Consider the following 13,698-nt stretch of genomic DNA (forward strand, 5'->3'; position numbering starts at 1 on the left):
TGATTAAGCAAACTATACTGTTTAGGCAGCTTTGAACAGCAGAAAACTGATGCAAGAGAACAGTAGTAAGCAGGTCATCCCCTTCACCTCTAAATGTAAACCCCAGTCTTTGATTTGGCCCTCCCAAAATTAATTAAAAACAAACAAACAAACCCAGAAACATATAATGATGAGTTTACTTACTTTTATAATTTCTCATAGACTTTAAGGTCAGAAAGGGACCATTATGATCATCTAGTCTGACCTCCTGCATAATTCAGGCCACAGATTCTCACCCACCCACTCCTTTAACAAACCCCTAACCTATGTCTGAGTTACTGAAGTCCTCAAATCGTGGTTTAAAGACCTCAAGGTGCAGAGAATCCTCCAGCAAGTGACCCGTGCCCCACGCTGCAGAGGAAGGCAAAAAACCTCCAGGGCTTCTGCCAATCTTCCCTGGAGGAAAATTCCTTCCTGACCCCAAATATGGCGATCAGTTAAATCCTGAGCATGGGGGCAAGTCTCACCAGCCAGTGCCCAGGAAAGAATTCTCTGTAGTAACTGATATCCCACCCCATCTAATATCCCATCACAGACCATTGAGCATATTTATCTGCTAATAATCAAAGATCAATTAATTGCCAAAATTAGGCTATCCCATCATACCATCCCCTCCATAAACTTATCAAGCTTAGTCTTGAAGCCAGATATGTCTTTTGCCGCCACTACTCCCCTTGGAAGGCTGTTCCAGAACTTCACTCCTCTGATGGTTAGAAACCTTCATCTAATTTAAAGTCTAAACATCCTGATAGCCAGTTTATATCCATTTGTTCTTGTGTCCACCTTGGTACTGAGCTTAAATAATTCCCCTGCCTCCCTGGTATTTATTCCTCTGATATATTTATAGAGAGCAATCATATCCCCCCTCAGCCTTCTTTTGGTTAGGCTAACAAGCCAAGCTCTTTGAGTCTCCTTTCATATGACAGGCTTTCCATTCCTCAGATCATCCTAGCAGCCCTTCTCTGAACCAGTTCCAGTTTGAATTCATCCTTCTTAAACATGGGAGACCAGAACTGCACACAATATTCCAGATGAGGTCTCACCAGTGCCTTGTATAATGGTATTAACACCTCCTTATCTTTACTGGAAATACCTCGCCTGATACATCCCAAGACTGCGTTAGTTTTTTTAATGGCCATATCACATTGGCGGCTCATAGTCATCCTGTGATCAACCAATACTCCGAGGTCCTTCTCTTCCTCTGTTATAACCAAAATTCTTGTTTTTAAACCCTAAATGCATGACCTTGCACTTTTCACTATTACATTTCATCCTATTACTATTACTCCAGTTTACAAGGTCATCCAGATCTTCCTGTATCCCAGTCCTTCTCTGTGTTAGCAATACCTCCCAGTTTTGTGTCATCTGCAAACTTTATTAGCACATTCCCACTTTTTGTGCCAAGGTCAGTAATAAAAAGATTAAATAAGATTGGTTCCAAAACCAATCCCTGAGGAACTCCACTAGTAACCTCTTTCCAGCCTGACAGTTCACCTTTTAGTATGACTCGTTGTAGTCTCCCCTTTAACCAGTTCCTTATCCACCTTTCAATTTTCATATTGATCCCCATCTTTTCCAATTTAACTAATAATTCCCCATGTGGAACGCTATCAAATGCCTTACTGAAATCGAGGTAAATTAGATCCACTGTGTTTCCTTTGTCTAAAAAATCTGTACTCTTCTCAAAGAAGGAGATCAGGTTGGTTTAGCACAACCTACCTTTTGTAAAATCATGTTGTATTTTGTCCCAATTACCATTAACCTCAATGTCCTTAACTACTTTCTCCTTCAATTTTTTATTCAATATCTTCATTAACGATCTGGAGGATGGTGTGGACTGCACCCTTAGCAAGTTTGCAGATGACACTAAACTGGGAGGAGTGGTTGATACGCTGGAGGGTAGGGATAGGATACAGAGGGACCTAGACAAATTAGAGGATTGGGCCAAAAGAAATATGATGAGGTTCAACAAGGACAAGTGCAGAGTCCTGCACTTAGGACGGAAGAATCCCATGCACTGCTACAGACTAGGGACCGAATGGCTGGGTAGCAGTTCTGCAGAAAAGGACCTAGGGGTTACAGTGGACGAAAAGCTGAATATGAGTCAACAGTGTGCCCTTGTTGCCAAGAAGGCTAATGGCATTTTGGGTTGTATAAGTAGGGGCATTTCCAGCAGATCGAGGAAAGTGATCATTCCCCTCTATTCAGCACTGGTGAGGCCTCATCTGGAGTACTGTGTCCAGTTTTGGGCCCCACACTACAAGAAGAATCTGGATAAATTGGAGAGAGTCCAGCGGAGGGCAACAAAAATGATTAGGGGGCTGGAACACATGACTTATGAGGAGAGGCTGAGGGAACTGGGATTGTTTAGCCTGCAGAAGAGAAGAATGAGGGGGGATTTGATAGCTGCTTTCAACTACCTGAAAGGGGGTTCCAAAGAGGATGGATCTAGACTGTTCTCAGTGGTAGAAGATGACAGAACAAGGAGTAATGGTCTCAAGTTGCAGAGGGGGAGGTTTAGGTTGGATATTAGGAAAAACTTTTTCACTAGTAGGGTGGTGAAGAACTGGAATGGGTTACCTAGGGAGGTGGTGGAATCTCCTTCCTTAGAGGTTTTTAAGGTCAGGCTTGACAAAGCCCTGGCTGGGATGATTTAGTTGGGTTTGGTCCTGCTTTGAGCAGGGGGTTGGACTAGATGACCTCCTGAGGTCCCTTCCAACCCTGAGATTCTATGATTCTATGGTATCTACACTACCCTTCCTCCTTATGTCCATTCTCCTACCCACGGCTGTATTCTTTCTTACTTTATTTTCTTCCCTCTCAATGTTAAATTCTGGCATGGAGATTACCTCGACATCTCCCAACCATCTCTCCTAAATTCCTAGTTTAAAGCTCTCTTAATCAGTTGTGCCAGCCTCCATCCTAGAAGTCTATTCCCCTCCTTACTCAGGTAAAGTCCATCCCGAGAGAACAGTCCTCTGTCCATGAATGCTTCTGTACATCCCAAAGCCCTCCTTATAGCACCACTGCCTGAGCCATCTGTTGATTGCCATAATCTTGTCACACCTTTGTTGCCCTTCTCTAGGAACAGGCAGAATCCCACTGAAGATCACCTGAGCCTCGATTTCCTTAAGCGTCTTCCTCAGCCTGGCATAGTCTCCCTTGATACTCTCTAGTGAGAATCTAGCCGTATCATTTGTTCCCACATGAAGGACAATCAGCGGATTCTTTCCCGCTCCTGTTAGAATCTTTTTCAGCCTCAGGTCCTCATCTCATATCTTAGCACCCGGCAGACAGCACACCCTTTTGTTCTCCGGATCAGCTCTAGTTACAGGCCTGTCTATTCTTTTCATTAAGGAGTCCCCAGTCACCTAGACCTGCCTTTTCCTGGTGATGGTGTGATTCTCCAGTCTATCCCCTGTTCCCTCTCGCTGCAAGGCCTCTTGATTTCTATTGTCCCTTGCAATCCTCCACAACCCATCCCGTATCCTCCTGGGGCTCATATTTGGTGGTGTTATCTCTTCCTATAGGACTAGCTGCTCTTCTCTTCTTCCTTGCCCTCTCACCTTCAGTGATCACCTGCTGTGCCCCTTCTTCATTTTCCAACTCTGCAAACCTGTTCTTGAACTCTATTTCTCCTTCACTGACCCCTCTTTTCCTCTGCCTGGTTCTCTTAGTCACATGCTTCCACACTGTCCACTTTCCTCACCCAGCAGTCTCCCCTCAGAATTCTTTGGTCCTGCTTCCATCTGCAAGTCTGAGCTTTTCCCTTCAGCCTCCTCATATCTTTGTTCCATCATCTGCTTGAACCCCCTTCTAAACTCAACCAGAGTTTCCACCTGCATCTCCAATCCTCGGATCTTTTCTTCCATCAGCTCCATCAGGAGGTACTTCATGCAGACAAAATTCTTTTCAGGTACCCCCTCCAGGATCATGCAGCTTCCACATCCAGTCATCCTCATTGTGTCTTCCACTGCTGCCTCTGTATCGGTCATAGCCTTCCCACCTAAAACCTGTTAGTTCAGGAAACACAAACCAAAGCAAACCACTACCATCTACAGCAAAACAAACCCACAATGGGCACCAGAACACCAGCAGAACACCATCCACTCCCGTCACTAGCCAGTCTATTCCTCTGCCTAGGTCTCTTAGTCTCCTCCACAAACTCCTCTTGTAAACTCCCACTGAAACTCCCCTGTTTACAGCTCTGTCAGCAGCTCCTGTGCCACTGCAGCTGTCTATGCCGCTGCCTGACTGGCTGGCTACCTTTACAGGACCCCTAACCAGAGAAGCCCCGCCCCCTAATCAGGGCTCAGCTTCTTTCCCAGCACACTGCCCCTACCAGCCTCCACACATAGAACTACAAAATACAATACACAAAATACAAAAACCTCCTCCAACAGAACTCCCACTGAAACTCCCGTTTACAGCTCTGTTTGCTGGCTCCTCTAAGGCACAGAGCTGAACACAATCAAATATCTAGATAAAGTAAATTGGGTATGTTAAAAGAAAGAAATAAGGTCATTGATTTTCCCAAGCACAGGAACCACTGATGGTTCATCATCATCAGTTTGAAGAAGGAGGTATATAAAGATTGTGATGATATTGTGGATGGAAAAAAAACATAGTAGAATGTCCTCCTCTATGTCAACTATGGTGTCAGTACTAGCAATGTTTAACCACATGTACAATTTGACACAGTGGCAGCATCTTTTGATTTGGACTTATGTGAAAAATAAGACATGTTATGTGGGAACTACAGTGATGCAATATGAAGGAAAGGATCTCCCACCTCCTCACAGCAGATAACAGTATCTATATTTGGTCACCTGCTGCTTGGCTTTATTGCTAAGATTTTTTTTAAAAAAATATTTCTCCTAGGAACAGTTATTTGCTGTAATCACTCTTCTGATCCTTACTGTGTCCATAGTGATCATTCTTGATACCAGAATAAAGTATAAATTAATTGGGTAGTAAATAAATCTTAATTGGGTAGTAAATAAATTGTATCTTTAAACCAGCAGGTAATAAATTAATAATATGCTTGAAACCATGTGTGTCTAATGCTATATCAATCTCAGTAATGGCAGTGTCCCTATAAAATAGAAAGGACATACAACTGGATTAGGAGACACTGTGAAGAAAGTCATTGCTCTTTAATTGTACTGTGGACTAGTATCATTCTATAATGGATCTCTCTAAGTAACTTAATTGACTGGTAGCCAGCACTGTAGCTGGATCAGCTGTGGAACACATACCTTTATCTATGTGGTACACAGGCTGTAGACTTTGTATTTTCTAGTAAATCAATGTCAAGCAAAGTGGGTTTTGTTTGATTGTTTTAAACTAGCATTCTCGGAGGATGAACATGGAGAAAATAATCCTATTCTCCTCTCAACAGTCTCACCCCTGAATTTTTAGACTTTAATCAAACAGCTCTTATTAAAGTTAATGGGAGGTTTATGGCTATATTTCAAACACATTGGGTAAGTCATTAACTTGCCCTCCATAACAGGACAGGGGAATAAGCGATTGTAAGACAATTTTTTTTACTACCCTCCACTGATTGCCTGCATCATGGGTCATGTAGTCTCCACAGAGCTGCTATTTACCTCTCCTCAGGTAGGTAAGGAATAAGGAGAGACATTTGACTCTGCAGCCCAGTGTGAAAACCAGCAGAGAGGGGAAGGCAATCTGCACCAGGCAAAGTGCTCATTCCTGTTCTGCTCGTGGGGCAGCAAAAGTATGTGTCACCCATTACTCAGAACAGTCACAAAGCCACAATTCAGCCCTTTAAATATTAAAGCCCAGGAACTAAAAGGTAAGTCAGCACTCTGACCACTTAGGCACCAATCAGACCCCCTGAAGAAGGCTGATTAGCTAATTAGCTGAAAATCCCCAATCAGGCTGAGAGGGGTGATGCACCAATGAACCAGAAGCTTAGTGGTACAAAAGGATATACAGGAAGGAATTGAGGGGGAGGACCAGGGCTAGCTGAGCCCAGTATGCTCTGAGATTTCCAGGAAGGCAGGGCTTTTCCTGTGGGAAAGGGCCTAAGGGCCAGAAGCACCATAAATACTTTGCTGTGTGAGACCGCATGGGGGATGGTGGCAGGACTGTAAATAAACTCACATGAAGTTGACACCTATTGACAGAGTTTGAGAGGTTTCTAGGGTATCAGAGGGTGGGGATGGAGCCTGCCCAGTTACAAGCCCCTTAATATGTGTGGGGATAAGATGGTTCAATATTGGGATGTACACTCTTTCACCTCTTGAATTCTGCCTAAAATGCAACCCAAAGCTAGAATGACAGAAATTGTTACCAGATGATGACTGTTTGGGTGACTATACGTGAAACGAGTTTGATGCTTAGTCCAGCTATTAGAGGACAGGTATCTCCATAACAAAACAATTGGCACCCTTTTTGGCACTCTCAGATGGAAGGATAAAGAGCAGATGGGCAATGAACTTCCCTCTCACGCCTAACAATGTTTCCTACAGGTCAGGATTAAACCCATTGGTAAGGCAGTGAGGAGGCATTTGCACTGCTGCTGTCCCTGTTCAACCTCTACTGTGGATAAAGAGAGAGTTTCAATGTCCAAGGTAGTCAATCCAGCTCCTTCCACAAGCATATAATTCATATAGGGAAAAAATATTAAAAGAGAGAGAAATGGAAGAAAGACTATGGAAATAGAGGGAATAAGATCAGTGAGGAAAATGATAAGAAAGAAGAGGGCTTAGTCAGGGGTGAGCAAAAGTTAGGTTCAGTTATTGAAATAATTTGAATAATTTGTCACATCAGCTATTTGTTTCAAGTTGCTAGTGAAAAAGACACCAAAGGGCTGGATCCACTGCCAGGACTGGTGCCAGCTGTTTCTCCTACTAGCTTCCCACTCTACCCACCAAACCCACTGCCATTTTCCACCTCAGCCCTTCACAACTTGCTACAGCTTCTCTGCCACCACCTTCCTCTGACCCTTCTCTAGATGAAATTCTCTTGACAGTTGGAAACTGTTGTAGGGTGGCGGATCTCCACTTGGCTTCCCTGTTCTCAGGCCAGCAAGAAAGCTAATCCCTATGTTGCTCCAGGCTATGGGGTCACAGATTCATCTTCCTTACAGCCATTGTCATTTAGCTGACTTAGGAAGCGACTGGTCTCTTAGTCTAGTAAATTTTACTAGTTAACATACAAATATTATGATTTAGACAATAACATGATAATCACAGTTTAAATGCATTATCTTAGCATTATCAAATTGTTGATACTGACTGTTGGATACCAAACACTTCTGAGTGTTGGAGTATCGGCACAAAAACAGGTTTCAGAATCATAAAAATTAGGAGATTATAACGTTCCATGGTATTTGTTACACTGTACTGAGAGTATCATATTCATACAGTAGGCTTTAATTAAAATGGTGTATGTCCAATTAACTTCAGAAAGACTGATTTCTGTTTACTTTCTCATACATGCACACAAAGGATTTACAATTCATTCATAAAAAGCACTAGGCTACCAAACATAGTCATATGAGAATTATTTTTTTCTAAAGGGTCTAAGTCCAATTCCACCCTTAGATATTTGTTCATTTATCTACAGAATTGTCATACATTTTGTTTGAAAAGAACTACACTTCCTTATATAAAGCAGCAAAATAACTACCACTGTATTCCTCAGTATGGCCTAAAATATGCAGAATAACTCTGCTGTAAGCCAGGAATGGACCCATGCCAAAATTTTAGATATGACCAGCAATCCTCTTTCTCTATGTTGGCTGAATCCAAACATCTTGAAACTTATAAAACTTCAGATTCAGATTTCCTGTACCTGGGTATATGAGTTTTCAGCCCCAGTGTTGTGATATGGCCTGTAATAGGGAATGTATGGAATTTGGATCCAACTTCATAGTTCAGATCTTGATGTCTTTCAAACCCAGCTGTGTTATAAACTGTAGTGTTATGGTCAAACCATTAACACAGAATATCACCGAATTTATTTACAAAATCAGAAACTGTTCCAAGAAATCAATTCCAGTATGAAGACTATTTGATTTGTTTCTTCACTAAAATGTTATGCATTTGTTTAATTTACAAATGAAGTATCTGATCTAGCACATGCTTGCAACTGAGACAAACAGCAGTAGGACTAATTATCCTTGTATGTACTATGCCTGGTAGTAAATGTTTGCAAAGTATGCCTCTAACAACATCAGCAATGCAGGAGAATTCACTAGATGACCAAAGTTCTTTTCTACTTTGATATGAATGAAAAATATTAGAATATTTTAACTCAGATTATAAATATTTTAAAAAATTACTGCATTCCCATGACGGGTGGGAAGAACCTGCTTGACACCTGGCACAAGTGCTTGTCACTGTTAGATTTCCTCCATTTGGGAAAGCGCAGTGACTGCTTCATCCCTGTGCAAGCATAGCACCTCCAAAGATGGTGGAGAGAAACCAGGGTCACGGTCCTAACCAGAGGGTGGGTGGGTTACACTAGTTGGAGGATGGAACAGCAGGCTTAATGAATGAGTCAGGCATGAACAGTAAATCCTTCCTGCTCAATGGACTACTTGAAGAAGGATTGCATCAACATGAGCTTCACGCTAACTTCTATTCAGGTTGATGGCTAAATGCCTCAATTAAGCTCAAACTAATTAAAAAACTGATAATTACAGTATGTGCACAAAATTGCTTGTTGGGAATAAAAAAATTCCACCCATTTTTTCTAGTATAGGCTAACAGAAAAGATATCATCCGACATATCTCAGATCTCAATAATCCGTTAGCAACCAGAGATCAATTCAGTACTGCTTGGACTTACTGTACCTTACTAAGCTGTTAGCGCTGTCAGGATCTTGTGCTGCCACTGTACCAACAACAGTCCCAATCTTCGCATTTTCATAAACTTCCATGACATAGGAAGGCATAGAGAATAGTGGAGGTTCATCCACATCCCCAACAATAATCTTCAACATTGTTACATCTTTAAATGGTCCCAAATGTGAAAAACGGAAATCCAGGTGTGTATTTGCTCCTTCTATATTAAGTGTATATGATTTCTTTTTTTCATAGTTGAGTGGCTGTTGGAAGAAAGAGATATGACATTACCATGTTGTGCTTTTGTTTAAATTGCTTGCAAACAAAATTTATTTCAGTTTTGTTGGAAAGACAATTCAAGTATGTCTATACTGCAGCAAACCACCTGCGGCTGGCCCACCGTCAGCTGACTTGGTTTTATGGGGCTATAAAACTGCTGTGTAGAAGTTTGGGCTTGGGCTGAATACATGAAAAAAATTCTGAATTTACATTCTGCTTCTTTTTAAATTATATTAATGCAATGGTAACTTTGCAGCTGTACATTCAGTCAGGAAATATAAAATTTAAGGTTGCATGTGCAATCTTAATTCTGCCCTCTAGTGTATTAATATTATGTCACAGGGCCACATTTTTCATTCATTTACCCTTCTGATTATCTGGACTAACTCCATTGAAATCGCTGGAGCAGAATTTGGTCTTATGTCTTTAATTCTGTGATCACATGGTGTTTCTTACTAATTTTTTCTTTAAACAATTTTAGATATTCATGTTTACCATCTGATACTACTGTGCAGTACTGGGTGCACGTAAGACAAAAGGGCGACATGCTCATAATTTTGTGAAACATTCTGGTGAGCTACACCGGGGAAAAAGGGGTAATAAAAACCAGCTTGGGGAATGCTTCCAGTTACTTTGAAATCAGTACAATACAATCCCAGGATCACAGAGATTGGCCTGTGATTCTAGATGCAAAGTGAACACACTTCATGATGCAAGCACATATGATGCAAGCACATATGCAGTGTATTAATGTACCAACTTAATGGAAATATGTGCTCAAGCTGCAGTTTTCAAAGGTTCATAAACTAGTAAACTAAAAAATAATAATGTTTTTAAATTAAGAAGGTACTAGTCATCAGAGGATTAAGTCCATGCCATATTTCATATGTAAGTCATTTCTAAAAAAAGAGGGATTATTTATTTCAAAAGGGAAATGTAAGGGAGTGTGTTTGTGTGTATGTGTATTTTTTTTCTCCATCACTAAATTCCCAAATGGCTGAAGAGATTTTGTTCTAATGTTTGAACCAATTCTACCTTTGAGCAGACACCAGGCAAAGAAAATTTAAGATCACAATTTGAATTCTTAAGAAAATTTTGATCATATGAAAAAAGTAGCTTATAATGGAAATTGTTCTGCAACATCAAGAAAGTTCTAACTGTTTAACAATGTTAAAGACATTTTTTGAAATTACATAAACATAAAGCATGTATCTCTTTTTAAACAATGAACACCACACCTTGTGGTATGCACCCACCCACCCAAAACTTAGACCTGATCTAGCACTGAGCTCCCTGTAGGCAGAAACGATACCTCAACGCAGAAACTCCATTGAAATCACAAAGGGATGAGCGAGAAGAACTCAGTAGAACAAGAGTGAAGCTTCAGAGTGATGGCTACACATGTGCAAAAAAATCACTAATTAAGGCAGGAATTGTGATGAACTAGATGTGTGAACTATGGGGTCTGTATGCTGCAAGTGAAAGGGAGTTTGCTGTGAACATCAAGTTTACAGTATGTTTCAGTGATAAGGTATGGCACTTAGGTTTGTTTGGCTGTTAAAGTTGCCTAATGTGGTGATTTCTTCAGTTTCTACTGTGTGTGTTGACAGGAAATTAACTTGTGCAATCTTAATGCTAAGGAAATTAGGTCTCTTTGCATAAAAATATATGTTATTTTAAAAGTTATACAAATTTTCCAGGACCTAGCAAATCTTTCAGCATGAAGAACAGAACCATATACATCATTCAAAATAAATAATCATTGCCAATTGCTACAACATAATTATGTAATTACGTCTCATATGATATTGTTAGTCAGTGATTTAATAAGTACTTCTATTTTAAATGAAGTGAACATAAATTGACAATTCATACTGCTAGATGGCATGTTTAGACAATGATTAATCAATTATACAAGACAATGCAAAATGCAACTAACATACAATGTGTATTACTTTGGAAACACAATTTACGCCTGTGGAAAGATGAAAGTAAATGTGCCCATAGCAACATTTGGATTCTCAAGTAAATTGTGGAGAACTATAAATCATTCTAAATCAAATACATGGTTGCAAGATACACAGTCTAATTAGGAACTTAATTGTTTTTTGCAGTTACCTTAAATGAAGTTTATCTCTATCTTTAACAATATTTTTAGCTACAGCAATATAGGAATAATAACTTCATATAAGCAGGACACAGCTGAGATTTCAAGGGCATCTATGGCTTTATGTCCAAAAGATAGACCCATACAGTTTTTCCTCTCTTCTTCTTTCCGCTTCCTCCAGCCTGTCCAAGAGAATCTGTCATTGAGAAGTGGGAGAGGAAGACCATTCCACTCTGCTATTTTGTGCTTCATGGTGGTGGGAAGACCGATGCCCTTTAATATCGAGCTATTCCATAGCATATGGGACACATACTATAGTGATTTACACCCCATACAATTATACTGAAGGCAATGAGATGACAGGGAGAAAATCACTGGCGAATTTGCCGTTTTAAATCCTGAGGTGAACCTAGGACACTCACTCATATAACAAACAGTAACAAAATATTCCACAACTGCCAATAATTCTTGCTATCATTTGACCTTTTTCTTTTACATCTGATGTAAAATGTGGGAAATTGAAATGTGTTTGTAATTTGGACTGACAGAACTAGGTTTGGGTGGCTGCTGCTTGAAGTTGTGTATACTTACATTGAATTTGGCTTTATGTAATCTTAAAAACAAACAAACAAACAAACAAAAACCCTGTGTCCACGATTACATTTGCACCTGAAACAGTGGAGGCCTGGTTCAAACTGGGCTAAAAATTTGATATACAGCATTCAACCTACTACAGATTAGGTAGCATTTGGGCTGTATATACCTTTGTGATTTTGCTCTTCCAGTTGTTTCAGTTTCATGTTAATATAAAAACCACTAATGAATCTCACAGGACCATTTCCAAAACTCACCGGTTTACTAAGCAATTAGGGGATTAATTGGGGGAAATATTCACTATCATAGTGCAGTATGGGTTTCTCAGGACTCAGATTTTGGTGAGGTTCAGCAGTAGTTCCATCAGCAGTAGGAGGGCTGTTTCCTATTCCACTTCAGCACAGGGGCAATGTGAAGCAATATGGGCTGGGCTATTCCACAGAGTAACATGGTATCTACTTGTTTGAGGAAGTCAGTAAAAATATAGCCAACTTCTTCCCCACGTGATAGGATGGGTGGTTGCGGGGAATATGCCACCCAATCATTCTCTGAAGAGTCCAGGGAAGTAATGGTTTTTGTCACACTTTCACCCTCTTCCCCCCCCAGACCTGATAAACAATATGAAGTGAAGGGAAATTGTAGTTTGCTTATGAGATGTTCATGGGATTTTGAGGTCTATTCTGTAGACAGGGGCCTGAAGGATTGAAGAGTGCACTCACAGGGATCATGAGGGAAGGAGGTTGTGAGGGGATAGAAGGCTCTGGGTCAGACCACAACAAGGTTAGAGAGAATCCTCACAGATGTTGATGTGGGCTTTTCAGTCAGGTTGACCAACCTGGCCCAGATCCTTGAGTGAATCCTCGGAAGTTTATTCTTGCATCAAAACTTCAAACCTGCCAAATTTCAGATGATTTTGAGGAGAAATTTTGTGCAAACTTAATTATTATATTTACATGTGACTCTTCTGATGTGCTCATGATACAGTACATTCTTCCACAGAAAAGCAAGAGGGAAGGGATTTTCTTATATGCATATTCTTATATGCTTTAGAGAATCTGCTGTTACCTTATTTACTGAACAAAACTGATTCTGATCTTAGAGAAGATAAGCTATTCAAGGTAAAATGTTATAGTGATTAAACAAGGAGAAAGATTTTTAAAGATTATCTGAAATCACCTTCCATTTCCTGAACTGGAATCACAGGAGTATAGAATTAGTTTAGGGGCTTGTATTCAGGTGCTTGATAAAAAATATAGATCTTAAACGCCTTCCAGGCACCCATTTATACAATTGACCAAATACTAAACATATTGCAGAAGGATGCTTTTAACATGTGTATATAACCAGTGGGGATATTATCACATCTCTGAGGCAATACAGGGGACATGGGATGCCAAGATTTTTCTGAAGCATTGGATTTCAGCTCATCCAAACCATAGTATTAGCTCAGCAAAATATGCCCTTGTATGTCTGAATGTGCAAGTCACTCACATCACCTATTATTTTGCATGGTGATACAAGAACAGGCTGTGTGCACATTGGTCATACCCTAAAGTAAAATAGTGTGAAAATGAACATTTCCCAACTGCTACACTGTCAGCCATAAATGGTATTAACTCAGATTTTAACCTGGTTGAAGTATATATTTGTATCAGTGGAATTTCTGCACCTTCTCCTCATGTTTTTAAAATGTCAATATATTGCATTTAATGGGCAATAGTCATAGTGAGTTTTTAAAGGCTTGAACCACTCTCATTTTAAACAAAATATTCCAGATTATGACTTTGGTTATATTGATATAACCATACTGACTTTGCTGGGATTGCAGGGACATAAAGAAGAGCAGAATTTATTTCT

The 13,698-nt window shown here is 40.2% G+C and overlaps 1 protein-coding gene across 9 annotated transcripts in view; it reads right to left on the reverse strand.

Annotated features, from left to right (window-relative positions):
• CDH18 (cadherin 18) overlaps window positions 1-13,698 on the reverse strand; it is a 623,460-nt gene that overhangs the window by 76,663 nt on the left and 533,099 nt on the right. For all 9 annotated transcript variants that reach the window (XM_039526199.1, XM_039526200.1, XM_039526196.1 and 6 more), the window contains one exon: window positions 8,871-9,124. In XM_039526199.1, the coding sequence (XP_039382133.1) occupies window positions 8,871-9,124 (254 nt within the window). The remainder of the gene's footprint in view (window positions 1-8,870; window positions 9,125-13,698) is intronic.

Source organism: Mauremys reevesii, linkage group 2, assembly GCF_016161935.1.
Source record: "Mauremys reevesii isolate NIE-2019 linkage group 2, ASM1616193v1, whole genome shotgun sequence".
NCBI classification, from domain to species: Eukaryota; Metazoa; Chordata; order Testudines; family Geoemydidae; genus Mauremys; species Mauremys reevesii.